The 21,523-nt window shown below is 38.5% G+C and overlaps 1 protein-coding gene across 1 annotated transcript; it reads left to right on the forward strand.

The window, feature by feature from the left end:
* The first annotated feature begins 9,351 nt into the window (after positions 1–9,351).
* On the forward strand, positions 9,352–17,937 carry LOC137281081 (ATP-dependent DNA helicase PIF7-like). The gene is made up of 10 exons (XM_067812219.1): positions 9,352–9,444; positions 10,227–10,378; positions 10,540–10,695; positions 11,182–11,237; positions 11,923–12,153; positions 14,813–14,918; positions 15,392–15,589; positions 16,255–16,836; positions 16,951–17,146; positions 17,560–17,937. The coding sequence occupies exons 1-10, from the start codon at positions 9,394–9,396 to the stop codon at positions 17,935–17,937; spliced, it is 2,106 nt and encodes a 701-aa protein (XP_067668320.1). The 5' UTR covers positions 9,352–9,393.
* Positions 17,938–21,523: the final 3,586 nt, after the last annotated feature.

Consider the following 21,523-nt stretch of genomic DNA (forward strand, 5'->3'; position numbering starts at 1 on the left):
CTTTTTGTTATACAAATCCTGATAAAGCGGATTGAACACACAGTTATAGGCAGGGTTAGATTCGTTAGAATATAATTTAGTAATGTATTGTAAAGACAATTTTATACGACGTTGAGTAAGAGATGGTTCATCGGCCTCAACGTAAAGACTATCAATAGGTGAAGTTCTGAAAGACCCAAGACAAAGTCTTAGACCTTGATGGTGGACAGAATCAAGAAGTTTAAGGTTGCTTTTGCAGGCTCCACCATATACGATGGAGCCATAATCGAGTTTCGAACGGACCAGTGATCGATATAGGTGTAAGAGGGTAGCCTGATCCCCTCCCCACTTTGAGTTGGAAACAACTTTCAACAAGTGAAGAGCCTTCAGGCATTTAGTTTTAAGAGATTTAATATGAGGCAGAAATGTTAAGTGGGAGTCAAAGATTAGGCCCAAGAACTTGGCCTCCTTTACAACTTTGATGGGAGTGCCATCTAGAGATAGTTCAGGGTCCTTATGTGGCTTATATTTTCTGCAAAAATGTATACAATTAGTTTTGGATTTAGAAAATTTAAAGCCGTTTTCAAGACACCATTTATTTATTTTGTTTAAACACAACTGCAGTTCCCGTTCAATAGTATGCATATTTTTACCACGACAAGAAATATTAAAATCATCCACAAATAACGATCCATCAATTGAATCGTTTAAAACTTTTGATAAACTATTTATCTTGATGCTAAAAAGTGTGACAGACAGAATACTGCCTTGTGGAACACCCTGATCCTGATTGTAATGATCAGACAGGGTAGAACCCACTCGAACTTGAAACTGTCTATCATTTAAAAAGTCGGCTATAAATTGAGGTAAACGACCTCGCAAGCCGAAGTCATGTAAGTCTCGTAAAATACCATATTTCCAGGTTGTGTCATATGCTTTTTCGAGATCAAAAAAGATAGACACAGCATGTTGTTTATTAATTAGTGCGTTTTTAACAAATGATTCTAAACGCACTAAGTGATCGACAGTACTTCTGTTTTTGCGGAAACCACATTGTATATCAGTTATAAGGTTATTTGTTTCCAAGTACCAAACAAGTCGATTATTTATCATGCGTTCCATGGTCTTGCAAACACAGCTAGTTAAAGAAATCGGACGATAATTAGATGGATCCGTATGATCACGTCCAGGTTTAGGTATTGGTACTACTATAGCGTCACGCCATGAAGAAGGAAATTTACCTGAAGTCCAAATATCATGAAAAATATATAAGAGCGTCTCTAAACAGGACTCCGGCAAGTGCTTCAGGAGTTGATAATGTATGTTATCAGCTCCACTAGCACTGTCATGAGCTTGATCAAGAGCAGTATGGAGTTCATGAATAGAAAACGTTTCATTATAATCTTCCCCATTATCTGAGTTGAAATTAATAGTTTTCTTTTCTTGTTGTTTTTGATATTGCTGGAATTTTGGTACATAATTTGAAGAGGAAGAGTGTTTAGCAAGGGTTTCACCTAGTTTATTAGCAATATCTGATTTATCAGTAAGCAATTGATCTCCATGTTGAAGATGATGGACAGTAGATTTAGTACCTTTACCTTTGATTTTCTGGACCATGTTCCATACCTTGGACATGGGTGTCCGAGAATTTATTTTGGATACATAATTTTGCCAAGATTGGCGTTTGTACTGTTTAAAAGTACGCCGTGCTTTAGCATTTAAAATCTTAAATTTATTGAAATTATGCACCATAGGATGGCGACGGAAATAATGTTTTGCCTTTTTCCTTGCCTTCCTAGCTTGTTTGCAGTCATCGTTGAACCATGGTTTTCTTATGTGTGGAACTACAGAGGACTTTGGTATACACTCATCAGCTATGGAGTTAAGGTCTTCAGAAAAACATTTAATAGCATCAGGAACGTCAATAAAACGTTCAGGTTTAAGTGTTTCAGCACACAGTGTTTCATATAAAGCCCAGATAGCCTTTTTAGAATTTCGTCTTGATGATGGAGGAACATCGGATGGAGTTACAGATTTTAATACAGTAGGAAAATGGTCACTTCCACAGAGGTCATCGTGGACTGACCATTCAAATTCATTTAGTAGTTCTGAATTTGTCAATGACAAGTCAAGAGCAGAATAGGTCCCTGTACCAGGGTGTAAATATGTGTTGGAAACACATAAATACATAAATCATTGTCAGAACAAAAGTCCTCCAACAATTTACCTTTAGTGTTTGTAGTTACACTACCCCAAAGTGGGTTGTGTCCATTTAAATCTCCCATTATAATACAGGGCTTTGGGAGCCGATCATATAGAGCTTGAAAATCGGTTTTGGCAAAAGCCGAAGACGGTGAAATATAAAGAGAACATAGCGTAAACGCTACATGTAAAGTAATTCTCACTGCAACAGCCTGCATATTAGTATTAAGTGAAACTGGGCTTTGAATAACGTTTTGTTTCACTAGAATGGATGATCCGCCAGTGGCCCTATCACCCGGAGGTGAAAAACAATGATATGCATTAAAATGACGAAGGTCAAATGTATCTGTTTGTTTTAAATATGTCTCCTGGAGACATAACGCTGAAGGCATGAAATCTTGGACTAATAGCTGTAATTCATATAAATTAGTCCTCAATCCTCTGCAGTTCCACTGTACAATAGTATTGGAATAAACTATCTTTTGGGGGGATTTATTGGGGATCTACCCCGCACTCTTTTGGAGGGCGACAAGCTATGTGCCCTAGAATGGACGTTTTCAGAAACGTCCATATCTTCAAGAGACCCATATTTATTAAACAGTTGAAATTTATTTTGGGACCCCTTAGGAGCTCTGCCACTTTGTTGTTTTGAAACATCAGACTTAGGTTTGGGTTTAGTTTTAACAATTTGTTGTCTATCAGCTGTTGAATGAGACTCAGAGCGTGACTGTAAAGATGACTTATGATCAGAGGACTTTGATGTAGTAGGAAGTGATTCCTCAGTCTGGGATGATATAGCAGGGTATAAAACCTGTGGGGAGTCGGAACTGACCCAAGTCAAGGTAGTTTGGCATCCTGTGGATGATTTTGTTATTTTAGAGCTGGATTCAGATGATGATTTTGCTACTGTAGCATAACTTTCTAGAAGGTCAGATCTCTTCACCAGTTTCTTTGCCTCAGAAAAAGAGATATTTTGGGTGAACTTTATTTTGTTAATCGCCATTTGCTCTTTCCATATTGGACACTGTTTTGACGAAGATGAATGGTCGCCTGAGCAGTTAGTGCATGTTTTAAAGTCACTGTCACAATCTTCTGTTGTGTGTGTCTTCTCACCACAGTGAGCACACACAACAGACAATGTGCAGATAGATACACCATGTCCATATTTCTGGCATTTAAAACACCTGAGCGGGTTGGGGATGTAGGTTTCAACTTGGATATTGCAGTAACCTGCCTTTACTGATTTGGGAGCATTCGGCGATGAAAACGAAAACAGATAGGTATTCGTTTGGAATGTTTCATTGTTTTTTCGGGTGGAAAAGCGCTTCACATACAGCACGCCTTGATCCTTCATTTCGCATGCTATATCAAGTTCGGACATGTCAGGAAACAACCGATCACGATCTCTGAGGATACCTTTACTTGTGTTCAAGGTCTTGTGAGCAGAGACCGTGACCGGAATGCCCACAAAAGATTCAATGCTCATCAGATTTGTTGCTTGCTGTTTCTTGCCACACTCAATTAGCAGTGCACCCGAACGTAAGCGTCTAATGTTCTTAACATCCCCAGCAATACCTTGAATGCCCTTAGATACTGCAAAAGGATTCAACTTCAGTGGTGTCTTGTCAGTAGTCTCAATAACGAGGAAACGTGGCCAATACTCAATCGATAGAGACGGTCTATGAGAAGTATCAACGGGATCAATTTCAAGTGGACGTTTGGTTTTTGTGGGGGGTATTTCATAAGCCATGATTGGTGTCATATGGTTCATCATCCGAGCTCCCCACCCACCACGGAATATCACAAGGACAATGCTAAAGCAAGCGGGCCTCCAGCTTGCAGCACCAAGGATACTCGGATGATATACTCCAGTAGAAGAATTATAAATAATTAAACTACCAGATTGGCCCATGAGCCATCGCCTTCTGGCATAAGACTCTAGGCAAAGTTCATATTAGAATTCACAATCAATTCACAAAGATCACAAGTAGTGCCAAAGCCGAAACTCAAAACAATTTCAAATCAAATTTGTGCAATGACACATATACAGTCCATGCACAGGGCTTGGCATGACCAGCCGATTGGTTGAATCGGGCCCATTCAACCACCCGTCTAGGTGAAGTAAGGGCCAAAGTGGTGTGTTGGGCAATGGAACGCAGTTAAAAGTCCAAATGCCCTCAACCACCAGGATCCCGTCCTCCACCGACACGGGACGCAACCCACGGCAAACAGGTTGCCCAATTTAGTCGCCTCTTACGACAAGCAATGGGGTGCTGTGGACACATTCTGCCCCGGGTCCACACGGGAGAAGAGCACTTAGCGTTACCCAGCACCCACCACGAGGAGGTGGCTCTTCATGGGTGCCACAAGTCAAAGAAATTGGCCTGATGTAGCCAATAATAACATGATAGATAGGCTTTATTGCTCATATACAAGGATACGCCTGTTTCTTCCGGATTTCCCGTATGTAGCCATTGTTCTGTTACACCGTCGAAAATAGGAGAAACCAGGGTATATCCTAGCCGAAGTCAGAACACAGAACAGTATCGGGTACGGAACCACGCAATTTCCGTGGACTGGTTGTTCCTTTTGTGTTTTTCCGTGAGTACCCGGATGGTATCCCAGAATTCGTGACCTCTGCTGCGCAGCCCGTGTGCGCAATTGACTTCACTTTAGTTGATCTAAGGTGAAGTCATTTTTACTTCATTACAAATGTATTATGAAAACAAATGAAACACTTTGAGGGTTAATCATCTGCCAGTGGTAGAAATGGTAAAAAAATATTAGGACGAAAAATAACGAAACCAATATACGTCTCTATATTTTGTCTCATAACCCTAATATTGTGATATGTGTATGATTTTGAAAATTAATAAAAGAACGCACGGTCTGCTTATACTCATAGTAAATTTCTAACATGACTGTAACATTTAAACATTGTATAAACTGCCAATGTGGATATTATTTATGCCTAGTGTGTGTTTTCTGTCTGTTTTTTTCTGCTGAATGCTACAACAAATAAATTAAAACAAAATGCAAATAATGAATTTAATACTGACTAATGTAACAGCAACAATGTCAGGCTACTCCCTTGTTCAGGAATGTAATCATCAATATCCACATAAAAGAACGATATTCCATTCATCTGCAGCTGGTAAATAATCCTTCTCTGTGTCGGGTGTCTTACAACTGTCTAATTTGCGAAAAAGTAACACATCGTTTCACGTCTTTCGTTGGTGAAAACCTGATAAACCTCTCATTGGTCACCCAAGATAGCACACCTGGCAACTAACTGTATGATGTCCGCTATTCTATGTAATTTAGTTAACCAATAATGAGCAATCAATCAATCAACGCAAGGGTGGTTAATTCTTTGAAGGGAGGATGTTGTTTTTACACTCGCACTTTACGACAGGGTGTAGTTATCTACACACACTGCCTTTTGACAAATCCGCTTGTTCTGAAATGTAATCCACGGGGGCTTGTATCGCTTTGAAACGGCGTTCGAAAGACATATATGTGTATAGACCCTACCCAAGTACTATATAAAAGGAAAGGGATGTAACGAAGAAACCACCCCCTCCTCGATCAAAGCAGAGACCATATAATAGAGGGACGGCCCTCAAGCCAATGCGCGAAACCATCAGCGCTACGGCTTGTACTGCGCAGCCTATCCGGAAGCTGCGAGGAACGTGTGTTCACCTCAGTCATAGATTTTGCGTATTTTCATTACAAAGGTAAGATTTAGTTTTTCTCATTTATTCTCATGTACATACATATATTTGTAAGAGTGCATCTGAGGTTTTTAGCGGTGCTAAAGCGTATACATGTCTTTGTATTTGATGAATGCTGTCATGTGTGATCGTTGTTCTGTGAGGACAATGGCGGCGGTGCAAAATCGTCGAAAGTCCCGTTTTTGATTTTCAGTAACAGCTACTAATTTTCAATATCAGTCCTTAGTTACCGGGATGTAATAAAGGCAGATTAGATAAAGTTTGGTTTAGTGGCATTTATAAATCTGTGGAGGACGTATAATTCCTTATTTTGACTCCTGCAATACGACGAAATGTGAATGTTTTCTGAAATATTTACTCCACAACACTTGATTTCCGCACGCTTGCGCAATAACAGCTTACTACCAGCATTTTTAAAATAAGTATGTGAACATGTACGGCGATTTCCTCTTTTGCTTGGTACTAAATTTATATGGCTGTGATCGTTAGTTTATTTTTTATGATTTTTTACGTAAACCCGCATTTGCATCATGTATACTGCACATTTCAGATACCATGTAGCAGACGACACAACATTAATTTCGTTTGTTAATATGACCCGAATATATGTTTAGTCAATTCTTCAAAAGTCTCATTCACTTATGGGTTGTAAATAATTGTACATATTTCCATTTTTGTTCATTGTGATGATTCTGCTTGTAGCAAATCCTTATTGTTCATGAAATAATATAATTTTCTGTTTTTATAATTTTTCTTCTTAATGAAGTTTAATTATGATTTAGGTTACCTTATTCAACTTTATACTTATATCATTACACCAATTAAAGCATAAACTTATTATTTTGTCTTGTAGATGCCCAGGAAAAAGAAAGTTCAATGAACAGTTCCTGATGATTGCAGGTAAGTAATAATGGAAGTAATATATTCAAAATGGTGTTTCTGTTAACTAAGGGTGCACACCAAAGAAATCATTTTATTGGATGAAATTGTTGATAAAAAGTTGATAATTTGTAGTTATTGGGTATTTATTTATTCTATAGGTATTTGTATTATCCGTTATCTGCAGAAAAAAGTTTGAAATATCAAAACGTTTATATAGTCAGAATTAATATTGCTTCTTTTCTTATGTAAGGAAGATACGGTGTTAATTAAGTGCAATATTCCCATCTTGAGAGTAAGTAAACAGATCTTGTTTGAAAGAGCATTGACATCCAGCTATCACATAATTTCAACAAGTATTTAGAGCACTGAATTCATGTTATTTTTTCTTTAATATCAAAATTGTTCATCTCCTTTTTCCAGTTCAATAGATGCACTGTGTGACAAACAGTGGAAGTCATTCTTCACTGACCTCACTGATGAACGCACAGACACCCCATGCCAGCAGGATCAGACAGATTATGATGGCAGTTCTGCCATTAATTCTGCGGGTTTAGCAAAAACTGGGCGAAGATGTGAATAAGTCTGTGATGGCTGCTGACTTTCTAAACAGGTGTGCATACTCTAAATAAAATCTTCCTGTATGCACTTTTGATGATATATGATCCAAAGTACGTCTCGAGTGCTTGATAATGAGCTTTAATGGCAAAACCATTGAACACATAGTGTAACTTTATTGTCACAATAACTATGGAATAAATAAAGAAATTGACTGTCCCGATAACTTGGTTTTGTCTTCAACTATAAAATCGTTTGTGACATGGGAATCTCTACTAAGGGCTTTTACGATTTGAATCAGATCATGATCAAGTATTGAACCTGACTGTGATGCATCCATCATAGGGTTGCAAATACACTATCTTTCAGGCATCCATCATTTGAACTTCACTTGCAAGAGGCAAGACGTTTGAACTGTGTTTTTTTCATGGTTAAGTGTCATGATAAAAATAAAGTTATGAACCCTATGAGAATAATGAATTTCAGCGGGTGGTGTGTTTGAGGGGATGCTTCACGACCTTTATATCACGACAAGTTCAAGTTCTCAAGTCTTTGTTTCATTCCCTCTCAATCTACTGTGAAAGAAACGGTCAAATGGTCACAAAATCAACTATACACGGTTACTGTATGTAATGTACATTGACGTTTGTGAAAATGGTCCTCGTGGCTTTAGTAGTTCTGAGTAGCTTTCCTTTGCAAAAAAACCCCCAACATATTATAATGTGCGTATGGCTCCGTACGGCTCCGAAAACATTATCACTGTCAGCCCCAAACTGGCATTGAAACAAACATTACTGTAACGTTCGTGGATAACGTGAAATCATGTTTCGTTGGGACTATCAGCTTCATAAAGTTACGCAAATTAATATGAAATCAAAATCAGAGACTAATAGCGTCATTTAGTGAACAACCAACCAGTGGCAACGGATACTTAAAAAAAATCTAGAGGTTATGTGATGAAGTTCAGCGAACATCGGGGATATTGACAACACTACTGTTACATGACTGGCCTAAAACGGCACGGATTTCGCGAACGATACACATTTTCAGCGATTTTGTCAGTTGACATGTGCGACAGTTGCAAAGTTGACATCTCCTGAGAGACAAGATAGAGATTACGAATATTGTAATCAGTTTATTGGAGCTGTTCATGTAATCTTTGACTGTCAGTCGCATCCAGTGAAATCCAGCAAGGGAATTAACTCTCGGTCCGGATATTACGCAATATTGTTTACGTGGTTACCAGAGTGCTCATTTGCGAATGTCTGCGCATCTGCTGCGCATGTGTTCCGGTTACCGGAAGTTAGCAGGGTGTCGATGTGTATCAGTTACATGCCAGACCGTAGCGCTGATGCTTAATGATAAACTGTTGGAGAGGGCCGTCCCTCTATTATATGGTCTCTGATCAAAGGTACAGGTCACCGCGTAAAATATTTTTAAGGCCCCGTCGAGGCCAACGGATCGAAAGCCAGATGATTTCCCTACAAAATGAGCCATACATGGCCACAATCGGATCATTATTTATAAAGTTATACGCCACGAATCATCGGAAACAGCTACCTCCGCAATTTCACGCCAAAATCATGGATCACCGAGTACGGCGAAAACTCACCTTTTAAATTCGTTTATTAATTCCAGCCACGTTGACAGCACCAGCGCTGGGCAGGATTCGATAGGCTGCGGCATTCCGCGGTTCGGAAAACTTATTGCATGTCATTTTCTCGACAGTAAGCTAGTATTTTCACCAAAATCGCCGGCAATTCTTCTCACTTGCCGGCCATAAGTGACCTTGACATTCAAGTGACCTCAGCAGATCCGCACAAACACACTCGGGCCATCCGATTGGTGGACAAGGGAGATAACTCTTCGAGATAAACAAATCGCACATGGCCAATGACCGGTCAAGATGACACTCAACGAAAAGCAACAAGAGGCTTTGAGATTCGCTAATTCGGGCCATAATTTAGCCATTCTTGGTCAGGCTGGTGTAGGGAACAGCTTTGCTGTGAAGAAAATACAATCATCGTTGGAGAGAGATGGAATGATTGTAGCTGTCACTTGCACGACAGGCATAGCTTGCGCTGCCTATGAGGTAAGTACTCGAATCGTCGTAGTTTCACTTAGGTTGGTTATATGAGACTTTGAGACTTTTTAATTTAATCGTATTTGTGGATGCGTGATTATTTTCCTAATTTTGTAAAGTTATCATGCCATTGATGACTGTCAATAACTATGCAATACCTCGCCGGCCACTAAACATTCTCATGACGAACCAACCCCAGCACGTGACAGGGGATGAAAACATTGAAGTTCATCTATAGTCTTACCATCACAGAAGCATGTTTCTGTGAAAAGTAAACTAACATCTACTGATTTTTTATTGAAGCTAGGCAGATAACCTAACACTCATGTCCTAATAAACTTTTAAGTAAAGAAGGGACATGAAGAATGTGTTGGCTTGCACCAACTTAAGTGTCCCTATTATACTATTATCGGGGTGACTTGAAAGTTGATAGGTAAATGATTCCTTTCCAGTTCTGATTAAAACACACTTAAATCTTCAGATGTCATTGCTGTTATGATGATGTATGATACAAAACAAAATAAATGAAATTTAAAGATATCAATGTTTCTTGTTTGAGTTTTCCATGAGATTTTTTGCCACTGGTGAGCTTAGACTTCATGTGAGATAACTGTTCAGGTCAACATGTCATGATAGTGTTTGGGTTTGTTCATTCCAAATACAATGTTCACAATTTGTTGATGTGAATGGGTGTCTGAAGCTAACTAACTCAAGAGAGATCACATAAAGTTTGGATAAGTATACCTTGTAATCATACACTAGTTCAATATCAGGTGTTCTCTTTGGCACAGAATGCTATGACCATCCACCGCTTTTGTGGGATAAAAGATGGAAGGCATACCATGCAAGAACTTAGACAGTATCTTGATGCAGAAGACAGCATTACAGCAGTCAGGATCAGACAAGTGGACACCTTGATAATTGATGAAATATCAATGTTGAGGTAAGGTCATTGCATGTGACATGTATATTTTGGACATATTTCACCATGCTTGAATATTGCTAATGTGTTTAACTTTTTTATAATTGAAGATGTTCAGAGAAAATGTTAACAAAACTAAATTTTGCGTTCTTGTGAAATTTAGTCTTCTTTCTCATTTTCAGTTACAAAATGCTATGTCAAGTGGAGGCAGTATGCAGAGTGGCAAGGAAAAATCAGCAGATGTTTGGTGGAATCCAGGTGATAGTCTCTGGTGACTTTTTCCAACTGCCACCTGTACCAAATATACTTTATGGTGATGCTGGAGACTTTGCCTTTAGGTAAGAAGATATATCAGAGAAGTTTTATTAATACTGATTAATAAACCAGCATGATAATGTACTTATTAAAAGTCTAAAATCTAACTCAACATGTCATTTCATAGCTTGGCAACAATTACTAACATGAGCATCAAATCTGAGACTCAAGTAATTTGAGGAGTATTATTTGACTTGTGACATTGTATCTGATATTTATATTATGTCTTATGAAGTTGAAATTAACTTGTTAAACATGATTTCAATTTACATTCATGTTCAGTTTGACAAACATCATGTGATACACAAATATCACTGAAATGCCTGATTGGTCAAATAGAAATACAACAAAATCAATAATCATAGATGGTCAGCCATTGGCTCTGTTGCTCATCAGACTTTACATGATTAATCATTTGGGGCATGGGTGATACTGCATTATGCAATATGACCATTCCATATGTTAGTTACTCTTTGCATTGATTATTTATTAATGTTTTTCGTTTCCAGTGGCCCTCTCTGGAGTGACGCATTTCCTCACCATGTGATCCTGAATAAAGTTGTCCGCCAAACGGAACCTTAACTCATCAGTGCTGTCAGAGACACAAGTATGGGGCATTTGACACAACACACCATAGACTTCCTAGAAAGTCTTGACAGACCTATTGCTGGCCAAGATGACATTGTGAAAATATTCCCTACTAACCAGCAAGTGGACATCCATAATCAAGGGAGAATTGTGGAATTACCAGGCATGTAAGATATAGTAATAACCATGTACCCATTATATCAAATGCTTACATCATAATAGGACACATTTCTCCTCATTTCTTCACATCATAATATTGTATGAATGCATCATGCCTTGAGTTGATTTGTATACTCTGGAGCAAGTCATTCTACTGATGTAGAGTTGGTTTCACAGAACAGATACCAAACATCTGGTTTATTCATTCATTGCAAATAATTATTATAACATGCACCAGTGTGTAAAGTCCATAACTTATCATTTTCAACAAATTGTTTACTTCAACAGTCAATGCATGAACAGCTAACATTACATGTTCAGTAAACAGAACAAGAGGGGATGCGTTTGAACAAAATCATTGTTATGATCAAACTATATAATTTGCTTATAGCATGTATCATTTTCATTTTCAAAAGCTTTTTGTATTAACATACCAATGTAGTCAGGTTAAATCATCAGTTTTGACTAGGTTGTGTTTCTCATATCTGATATGTTATTTTTAGGAGCATTGAAGACTTTCCATAGTGATGACTGGGGAGAGAAAAAATACCTTGACAGACATCAAGCTCCAAAATGTTTTTGGCTTAAAGATGGATGTCAAGTGATGCTTCTGCGTAATTTGACGGATGATCTTGTGAATGGCAGTATGGGCAGAGTTTGTCAGATTGGAGAAGACTTTGTAGATGTGCATTTCAAGCACAGATCAGCAAGAATAGAGAAACACACATTTGGAGGTAAAGTCCTGATAGTTTCACAATTCAAATTCACTTAAAGGTAGAGTGATAACACAGGTGTTTGACTGCAATGATATCAAATCACATCAGTTAGCACATGGATATCTGTATTTGTACTCAATGAATTGCAAAGCTTACATCATTCTGTTTCAGATAGTTTTATCTTCTTGTGTTGGAGTGGTCCATTTGTTCCAAAGGTAAATGGTTCAGCAGCAGTTCTCTGACCATGGCAGTTACTTTTCTTTGACACAAGAGGTTGTCCAAGAATAATACTGTTATTGGTTTTCTGGTATGTGAAATAGTTTGGATTGGTGGTGTTCCCATTGTGTAGTCCTCTTTGCTGAGAAAAATAGTTTTCAATAGGGTCACTATTGACACATGATGGTTTTACCCCACATCCACTATTGTGTGAAAGATAATCTTTGACCATGCTATCAAATCCTTTGATACAGGCAGTGAGGTCTTCCCTGCACTGTACGGACATCAGTTGTTTATTTTTCTCAGATGGGATGCCTGTTGCATTCTTTTCCCAGTACCTGAACCACCGCAACACCTGCTGATTGTCGGTCAGTCTCTTGTCACCAATGTGAGTGATGGGCCTTGTGTCCCTGAAGTTAGCAATGAATAAACTTGTCTGCTTCAATAGCTCGATGACTCCATTCAGTTTTTCCCCCTCTGACCCCAAGGCTACTCTGTAGTGTAAGAACAGTTCCAGCATGTTCTTATCAAGAACATCTTCAGCTAGATGGTTTCTCATCTTCTGAGCTGTGTCAGGGTTCATATGGTCCTCTGTCAGTCTCCGATGGAACTGAATTGGGTTACACTTGTCCCATCTGTAGGCTTCCTGCCAGAAAGACCAGAAAATCTCATATCCTGAAGGTAACACAAGTGTCCGGATCTTGCTGTGTTTTTGGCTTTTCATTATGTTATTCCGGATTTTCTTGACACAGTGCGAAAAGTCCATGATGAAGTGGAGAGTTTGGTTCATGTTGCTTTCAGATGGAGTGGAGAACACTGAATGTTCGAGGTCCACATTCATTCTCATGAAGGACCTATTTGCCCCAGCTCCATCCATACAAACATACAGCACTTCGAAATCCCACATGGCTAGTTCATGAACAGCTCTGTGAAACATACAGTGAATTTCAGGTCCATTGGCTGCAGTGACAGGGAAGTGGGCAAATGGAAAACGAAAACCACTGATGCCCAAAAACATCATCTGGAAAACATGTGTTGCTAATACCTGTGTTGTTTTTCCTGTTTGGATGGTTCTTAGATGGTTAGATTCTGAAAGTCCCTCTACAAATCCCACAAACTCTATTGAAGAACCTTTACGTACCATCTGTACATCAGGTTGAATCGACATCTCATCGATGAGTATCCCTCCTGATTTTCCTGACTCTGGTAGTTTCAAACGTTTGGCCTCATTGTACATCCAGTGAAATATATCATCTGAGAACCCAGTTGCTTGTTCTACTGAGTTCTTATACAGGACTAGTAGGGACTCTGAGGGCAAAGACAGCATGCCACTTTTCCTCAAGTCTCTGTAACTCCCCGGGCTCCAAGTCCAAATAGTTAGGCATGTCTGGAGAACTGACTTTGGCCATCTGTTATTTCTGGCATCTTTCTTTGTTGAATTTAGTATTTGACTGGATAAAACATCAATGACAGCATCAGTAGCATTGGGCATAAGCTGCCTTAAGTATTTGTTAGTTGCAGAAACACTTGCCCTATGATTCTCCTTGTTCCAGTTTTCATTCGTTTCACGGTCATTTTTCTTGGCCTTAGGATTCAATGCAATGTTTCTGCATGTTCGACAATACTTTGTTGTTACCATGAACGTTACTACCCTTTTGCATTTGGGTGACAATAGATTTCTGGATAAATTGTTCATGTCTATGTGTCCATTCAACAACATTCTGTTTACCTTTTTGCTTCAGTTTTCCCTTTGGAACTCCCATACATAATTGTATTTTCCGTACTATATCACACACAAGATTCACATTTTGTGAAGAGCATATGAAAGCATTGTTGATGAAATGGGAGCTTAAATCCACATAGATACTTGAAACGTGTAATTGCCAGATTTTAGGTTGGAAAAGAATTTCCTTTTGTACAGCATTTCCATTGGCACAATAGTCAGAATCAATTGCAATTCTGACAAACCTATTGGACACATCGCTCTCACATAGTCTAAAATCTGAAGGAATGTTTTTGATAATAATGTCTGTATCAAAGTCCTTTTCTTCATCAAGTTTATGTATTGGTTGGTCTTTCAATGAAATGCCTTGATAGATTCTTTTGCTTGAACCAGTTCTAGGCCTTATACATTTCACTGTAGGAAATAATGTCTTGAGTAGTCTAGAAAATATGTTTGATGAGCATGGTTTGGTGCCTCCCTCCAAACATTCAAAGTTATAATGTTGAAACAACTTCTCTACTTGAATACTGTTCTTGCTATCAGTCTGTAACCTCTGTAGTAACCTGTTGTAAATATGTAAATATATGTTGATTATATCATGTGTGAATTATTTTATGAATTTTGAGACGGCAATATCGGATGAAAAAACATCACAAATGACCACAAACAACTATAAATGTCAATTTCAAGGTTGACAGCACCATAATGTATCTAATATAATGGATTTTGAACTTTCAGTTTATGATCCAAGTTTGAAGACTGATGTTGCAAAAAGATTGCAGTTTCCCCTTACACTGTGTTATGCTTTGACTGTGCATAAGTCTCAAGGAATGACTATTGACAGGTGAGAAGAATTAATCATTGAAATTAATAGACTGATTATTATCACTTGTAATAATATAAACCTGAGAAATGGCTGTTATCATTTTCTGTTTATAAATTATTACTCTTCACCACTGACAGGGGCACAGTAGGTGGTATATTGTTATACTCTTACTTATGAAGTAGTGAGGGTATTTAGCATTCCCTGGTTTGCATTGCCTAGCAGTTTCTGTCAGAAAGTTTAAGTATAATATCAGTACCTTCACTGGATAAGTTGGTTGTGCCCTTTGAATAATGTTTCTTGTTTGACTAAATGTGCATAAACACTAGTGTTACTTTGATGTGGGAAGACTGTAAGGATATTAAATACAAGTGATGGATCTATAATGTTTTTGTGTCCTTTATATGCTTTGTCAAAAAGGGTTTTAAAGGTCGGAGGGTTCATGTGGATATTTGACAAACCAGAATACAAATGTTTTCCTTGCCTGTTTACAGGTTGCAGATTGATTGTGAAGGGATCTTTCGAGCGGGACAGTTTGTTGTTGCCATTGGTCGAGCAAAGTCCATCGAGGGGCTTCGAGTTATTAATTTTGACCAGCGTGTTGTCATCCCCCAAGAGGAAATACTATTCGAATTCTATGAGAGGGACACACATCCACTTCTTGATGACAAAGAATGTTGTCAACATGAAAGGTAAAAAGTCATTCATTACCTACTTACTATGTGATAGATAAATGATATGATTGTGATTACAATATCCTAATGAGGACTGATTTCAGTTAATGATCCATGAGAAATTGTTTAATGTATCAAACAAGCAAAGCTGAGTTGGATACTTAATCCATTGTGACTTAAATAAAAATGGATTTCACATGAGTGAGTTATCCTGTTTCTTACTTGCCAAAAATATTCCAAATCCATGACAAAGCGATGACATGCTAGGCCAAAAACCATCGGATGATGGTACTTGCATTGTGACATCACATCTGTACACAGTTTTGAGTGAGTCCAGTTTTACGCCACAGGCAGCAATATTCCAGCAATGTGGTAGTGGTCTGTAAATAATCGAGTCTGGGTCAGACAATCCAGTGATCAATGGCATCAGCATCGATCTGCACGGTTGGGAACTGATGACATTTGTCTGCCAGGTCAGCGAGTTTGATCACCGTATCCCATTAGTCTCCTCTTACCATAAGCAGTCACCATTTCTGGCAAGCATGGGCCTATTCTATCGACATTTTGACATCATGTTTGCAGCGGTATTACTCTTGAGTAATATTGCAGTACAAGTATCCCCATACAAATGTTACATTGTTTTATCTTCCTCTGACTTTAACACTTGTTTTGTTTGATTTCAGCACCAGTGAGGCAGATGAAATGTCTCCGATTGCTGATGGGCTGACAACTGCATTTGACCCATCTGATGATATAGATCTCAGTGAGGCCTACGATGAGATTGTTGACGCGGATGAAGATGACGTGGATGATGAAAATCGACAGAGTTATGGGGTGGAGGAATCCATGTTGGTCCTGCAAGCCGCAAAACCTCTTTACACATTAACTGATTTGCAGAAGGATGTGTGCTCTAAAATTGAGGAAGCCACAAGCAAGAGAGATGTGGACAGGTTTTGTGCCAAAACAAACCATGCCATTTCCAAAACGTATGCACAAACAGTTGGTATAACATCAAAAACAGAAAATATAGCCAAGTTTTACAAACTGGGCAAGAATTACCTTGCATCATCAACATACAGAACGTCTGTAGCTAACATTTTTAATACAACAGGGACAGCAGAATATCATAAGTGCTACAAGATGTTTCTGACAATCAGAGACAAATTTCTTGCAAAGAAAATGGAAGTGACCATGAATTTGGCAGAAGAGGATATAAATCCAAGAACTGCTCCAGAAATGAATGAAGCGACACGAGCAAAGGTTAGGTATGTGGGAGGGTATTGTTTTCAGAGGCTCTTCACATCATGCTCCAAGAAAATTAAGAACAATTGCTTCAAAACAAGAAAAGGTTCATTTGATATTGTGACATCTGAATACAGAAAGAAAAGAACCATTGGGAGGGCTGTCAGGAAGCAGCAACACATCATCAAGGAGACTAAGGATGCAGCAAGCCAGGGAGAAATTAGACGAAAGCAAAACATCAGGGAAGGCCTTCTACATCAGCATATGAGTTTACAATTGAACTCTGCAAAAAATGCATCACACTTCAGACAGAGTTTAATTTACATCGTTATGGTAACCACCTCCATGTCTTTGTGGCAACGTCTTTGAAAAAAGATATGGCTCTTTTCACCAACTGGATACAGATTTTTTTGTTACCCCAGTCAACAGACAGTTCATCTGCTTGGGCTATCAAGGACTGTATTGATGGAGCAGTCAATTTTGTTGTTGACGTTACACATAGTTTTGATGAATTTGTGGAAATTTTCACAAGAATAATGACGAGACAACACTTGTGAGATATCCTGGAACACTGGGACATAACGAAAAAAGAGGCTCACCGAAAAGACATCAAGATGACAAAGACATATCATACCCAGGCTCTCTCCATGAAGCAAATTAAAATGTTTTCTCCTGAGCAATCAAGGGTTTTATTGCAAGCTAATGTTCAACATGATTCAGATGCATTAAAATCTTTTACCATGAAGGAACTTCGTGAGATTGGTTCAGTATTGGGAGTATCAATGCCATGCAAGATTAGAAAGGATGATTTGATTCAGACTTTGAAGAATGAACTCTCCCACGCAGATGCTCAAGCTGAATCAAGACAACCAGATGACAAACCTTGTGCTCAAGGGAGTGGAAAAACAGGGGTTAAAAGCAAGTCTGTGAAGGGAAAAGGAAAAGGGAAGATGAAGGAGTCACATCTCCCTGTTGTATATCCCTGTGGGATTTGTAGTGAGGACTGTTACATGGACTCAGTTGCATGTGATCTTTGTGACAGATGGTTCCATGGAAACTGCCTGAAGATAGATAATTTGGATTCCCTGCCTGAAGAGTGGTTTTGTCCAAGTTGCACTGAATAGACTTCCATTGTTTTTATATAGTGAGGAATGTAAACAACAATAGATGCATTTCTTAATCTAAACTAGTGAGAATGTTCCGGTTAAACTGTTTTCATGAAAAGGAGCAATAGAAGTGTAAGCTCATTTAGTGGCTGACTTGTAATAATTTTGTCATTCTGTAAACTGTCCACATTTGTTGTCTTCTCAAGCATTATTTGGTTTACAAATTTTGTGTACAGGTACCCTGACCAATAAAATTTAATATTTCAGCTTTTGTGACTCTTATCCAATGAAAAAGGAGAATTTTAGTGTAAAAGTACATTGACCAATGGAGATTACAAATGGTAGATTTGGTCACCATCTCACCCCAAGCAAGGGAACTAAATCTTCTGGAAAACTGGACACTTATGTATCATATCCTTGATCACTGTAAGGATAATAGGTAATAGGTGCCTCAGGGTTATTTCTATCTGAAAACATTTTAAAATGCTTTTTAAATGTGCACCAGTGTGCACCAAATGTGCTTATGTGAATAAGCATGTGAACCAGATGAACTACGGAGCCTATGATTTCCATGGCAACAGGTTAAAATTTGTGCACATTAAGGCAAGGGACCCTATCCGATATGAGTCTCTAATGTTGAATATTTTCTCTGTATGTTGTACACATTCGGATATCAAAGCGTGTTGACTTCCTTACGTGCTCACATCTGTAAATATATACATATGGAAATTAATTAAGCAACACCAAATTCAAAGACACATAAAAACTTAACAAAGTTTAACGAAGTAATTTTGATGATTGATTATTCAATTTTGATGTATTGACATACAGCATGAGCTTTTCATGGGTTGATATGACGCGCGTGAAGCTTGCACAGCGCACGTGCATTGCTTTAACCTCAACTTTCGAAAAATGCACTTTTTCCCTGGGGTGTTTACAAGCGCAGGTTGTCGATTGCATTCGGTTTTTCATTCATTTCAATGTCATGGCACGTAGGAAATTATCAGAGGCCACTCGTTGGCAAATAATCGGCATGAGGAATGCTGGTATGTCTCTAAGACAAATCGGGACTCAAATCGGACGACATCATTCCATAATTTCAAAACTTTTGAAAAAATACCGGGCCACTAATGAAGTTAAAGACCTGCCTAGACCAGGAAGACCCAGGAAGACCACAGTCCGGGAGGACAGAGCTTTACTGAGACTTGTACGGCGCAGGTCCTTCGACTCGAGCTCTCGGTTGAGACAGGAGTGGCTTCCAGGGAGACCCATCTCGAACAGGACTGTTCGGAATCGTCTGAAAGCTGCAGGATACCGGGCAAGGAGGCCAATCAAGCGACCCAGACTGTCTCCAGCCCATAAGGCAGCCCGACTGGCCTGGTGTAATGACCGTTTGCACTGGAACATTGCCTCTTGGAGGAAGGTCCATTTCTCAGATGAGAGCCGGTTCTTGCTGCACATGGTGGACGGTCGTACTCGGGTCTGGAGGCAGAGGAACACAGCAATGGCTCCACGGAACATCCAGGAGACTGTGGCCTTTGGGGGAGGTTCCGTTATGGTATGGGGGTGCATTTCCATGAACTGCAAGTTGGATATCATTACCATCCGTGGCAACCTTAACGGTGTTCGTTACCAACAGGAGGTTCTTGACAGGGCTGTGGTACCTCATTTTGAGAACCATCCTCTGGCAACGAGACCCATATTTATGGACGACAATGCTAGACCTCACAGGGCGCATGCTGTAAATGATTTTTTGCGGCAAAATGCAATTGACAGAATTCCATGGCCTGCCATGAGCCCTGACCTCAACCCCATTGAACATTTGTGGGACTTTATTGGCCGTCGTGTGAGGCAGAGAGACCCACCAGTCCATAATCTCAACGAATTGACGGCTGCCCTGCATGAGGAGTGGAACAGGATCCCCCAGAATCAGATCCGGAGACTCATCCAAGGAATGAGGAGGCGTCTGGAATCGGTGGTGCGTGCGCAGGGAGGACACACTAGATATTGATGAAAGTCGGTGTGCAGACTCTCAGATGACTGTTCTTTCTTTCCATGTGACATTTGTGTTAATACACCTGACAACAACGTCTGTGGATGAATAGTAAATTGTGTCCATTTTTTCATGAATTTAAGACAGTTTTAAGAATTTGGATTTCGTTGCAATAAAGCAAAGTCTTGATACTTTTTCCCTTTAAGTTGTTTGTCAGAGATCGTCTGTTGAATAAAAAAGTGTCAAACTATATCAACCCGGCATATTTTGATTGTCAGAACACTTCAAAGTTGCTCCAATAGAAAAAATTGGGGTGTTGCTTGATTAATTTCCAGGTGTATAGTTGTGTTTTGGTTGTCTTCACCATGCCCTAGGTTGAAGGTAAAATTGGAACTTGTACTTATACATGTAAATACATGTAAATGTATAAATGTGCCTTATGGCATTTAGATATTTTTCAAAGAAATGTATTTGTATTTGTTTCCATGGAAACAAAGTTAACATAAATCTAAGAATATCTACCTATCTTAGTCAACGTTTGCATACCAGAACTCAAAAACCGATCAATAAATCAATAAATTTTCATAGTATATGCATCAAGTAATCATTCAAAAATATGCTATTTTGGGATTTATCTAAATTTAAATTTGCAGGGTCACTGGTTGGACATGGACCTAAAATACTATTCAATATATTTACATGGAAATTTATGCATGCATCAAACTACAATTGTTTTGAGAAAGTTTATTTTCATTGTTCCATGGAAAGTGCATGAGGGTATGCTTTTATTCCAGACTAGACTTAAATAACTGGTGTAGATATTTGCCATGAAACTTTTAATATCAAGGAATTCTAAATTGCATAACTTTTCCATTGAGGGATAAATAGCTGGATCTGTCTGTTTGTGAGGATTTTATTTCCAGAGCATTACATAGAAATAGTTATTTTATGTAACTGTTAACTGCATATGATTTCAGCAGGTTTCTTTTGAAATTTTCACTTGTGTGATACAGTGTCAGTTTATAGAGTCAATGTTGGCTTATTTGTGTTACAGTTCTGTTGTGGCTCCTGTTATTATGAAATATGTTTATGCACATCGTTCTTCTTCATGTTGGATACACAGACAATACTTTCTGAAAGAGATTATTACATGGCATTGATTACCCACATTAGAAGTGCTGTGCAATTTTTTGGTCATTATTCTTCAATGAATAAAGTTGATGTTTCAGATACATCTTCTACTTAAACAATAAAACTTTCTTTAATTGAAATACCTTTGTTTTTCTTTTTGTAATTTTTTTACACTAATTTGTGAAAAGACCCGTGTATTGAAGTATACTGTAATTTGTCATTTGTGAACCAGATAGCTCCTACTTACACTTGACAAATGTTTTCAAGGAACTTGTCCACGAATCATCAGCAAACACATTTCAGAAGTTGTAAAGTGAATAAAACTGGCTTTGAAAGTTTCAAACAGTGAACTAATGTTAAATACATATATATATGTTTCAATCAATGACAATTTTCGTTTTAGACATGTGATAAAAAAGATTATTTGTAAATCACTTCTTTGATGCAAATTTATTTGTTTATAATTAACTTTAAGTTTGA

This window comes from Haliotis asinina, chromosome 4 (genome assembly GCF_037392515.1).
Source record: "Haliotis asinina isolate JCU_RB_2024 chromosome 4, JCU_Hal_asi_v2, whole genome shotgun sequence".
Classification (NCBI taxonomy): Eukaryota; Metazoa; Mollusca; class Gastropoda; order Lepetellida; family Haliotidae; genus Haliotis; species Haliotis asinina.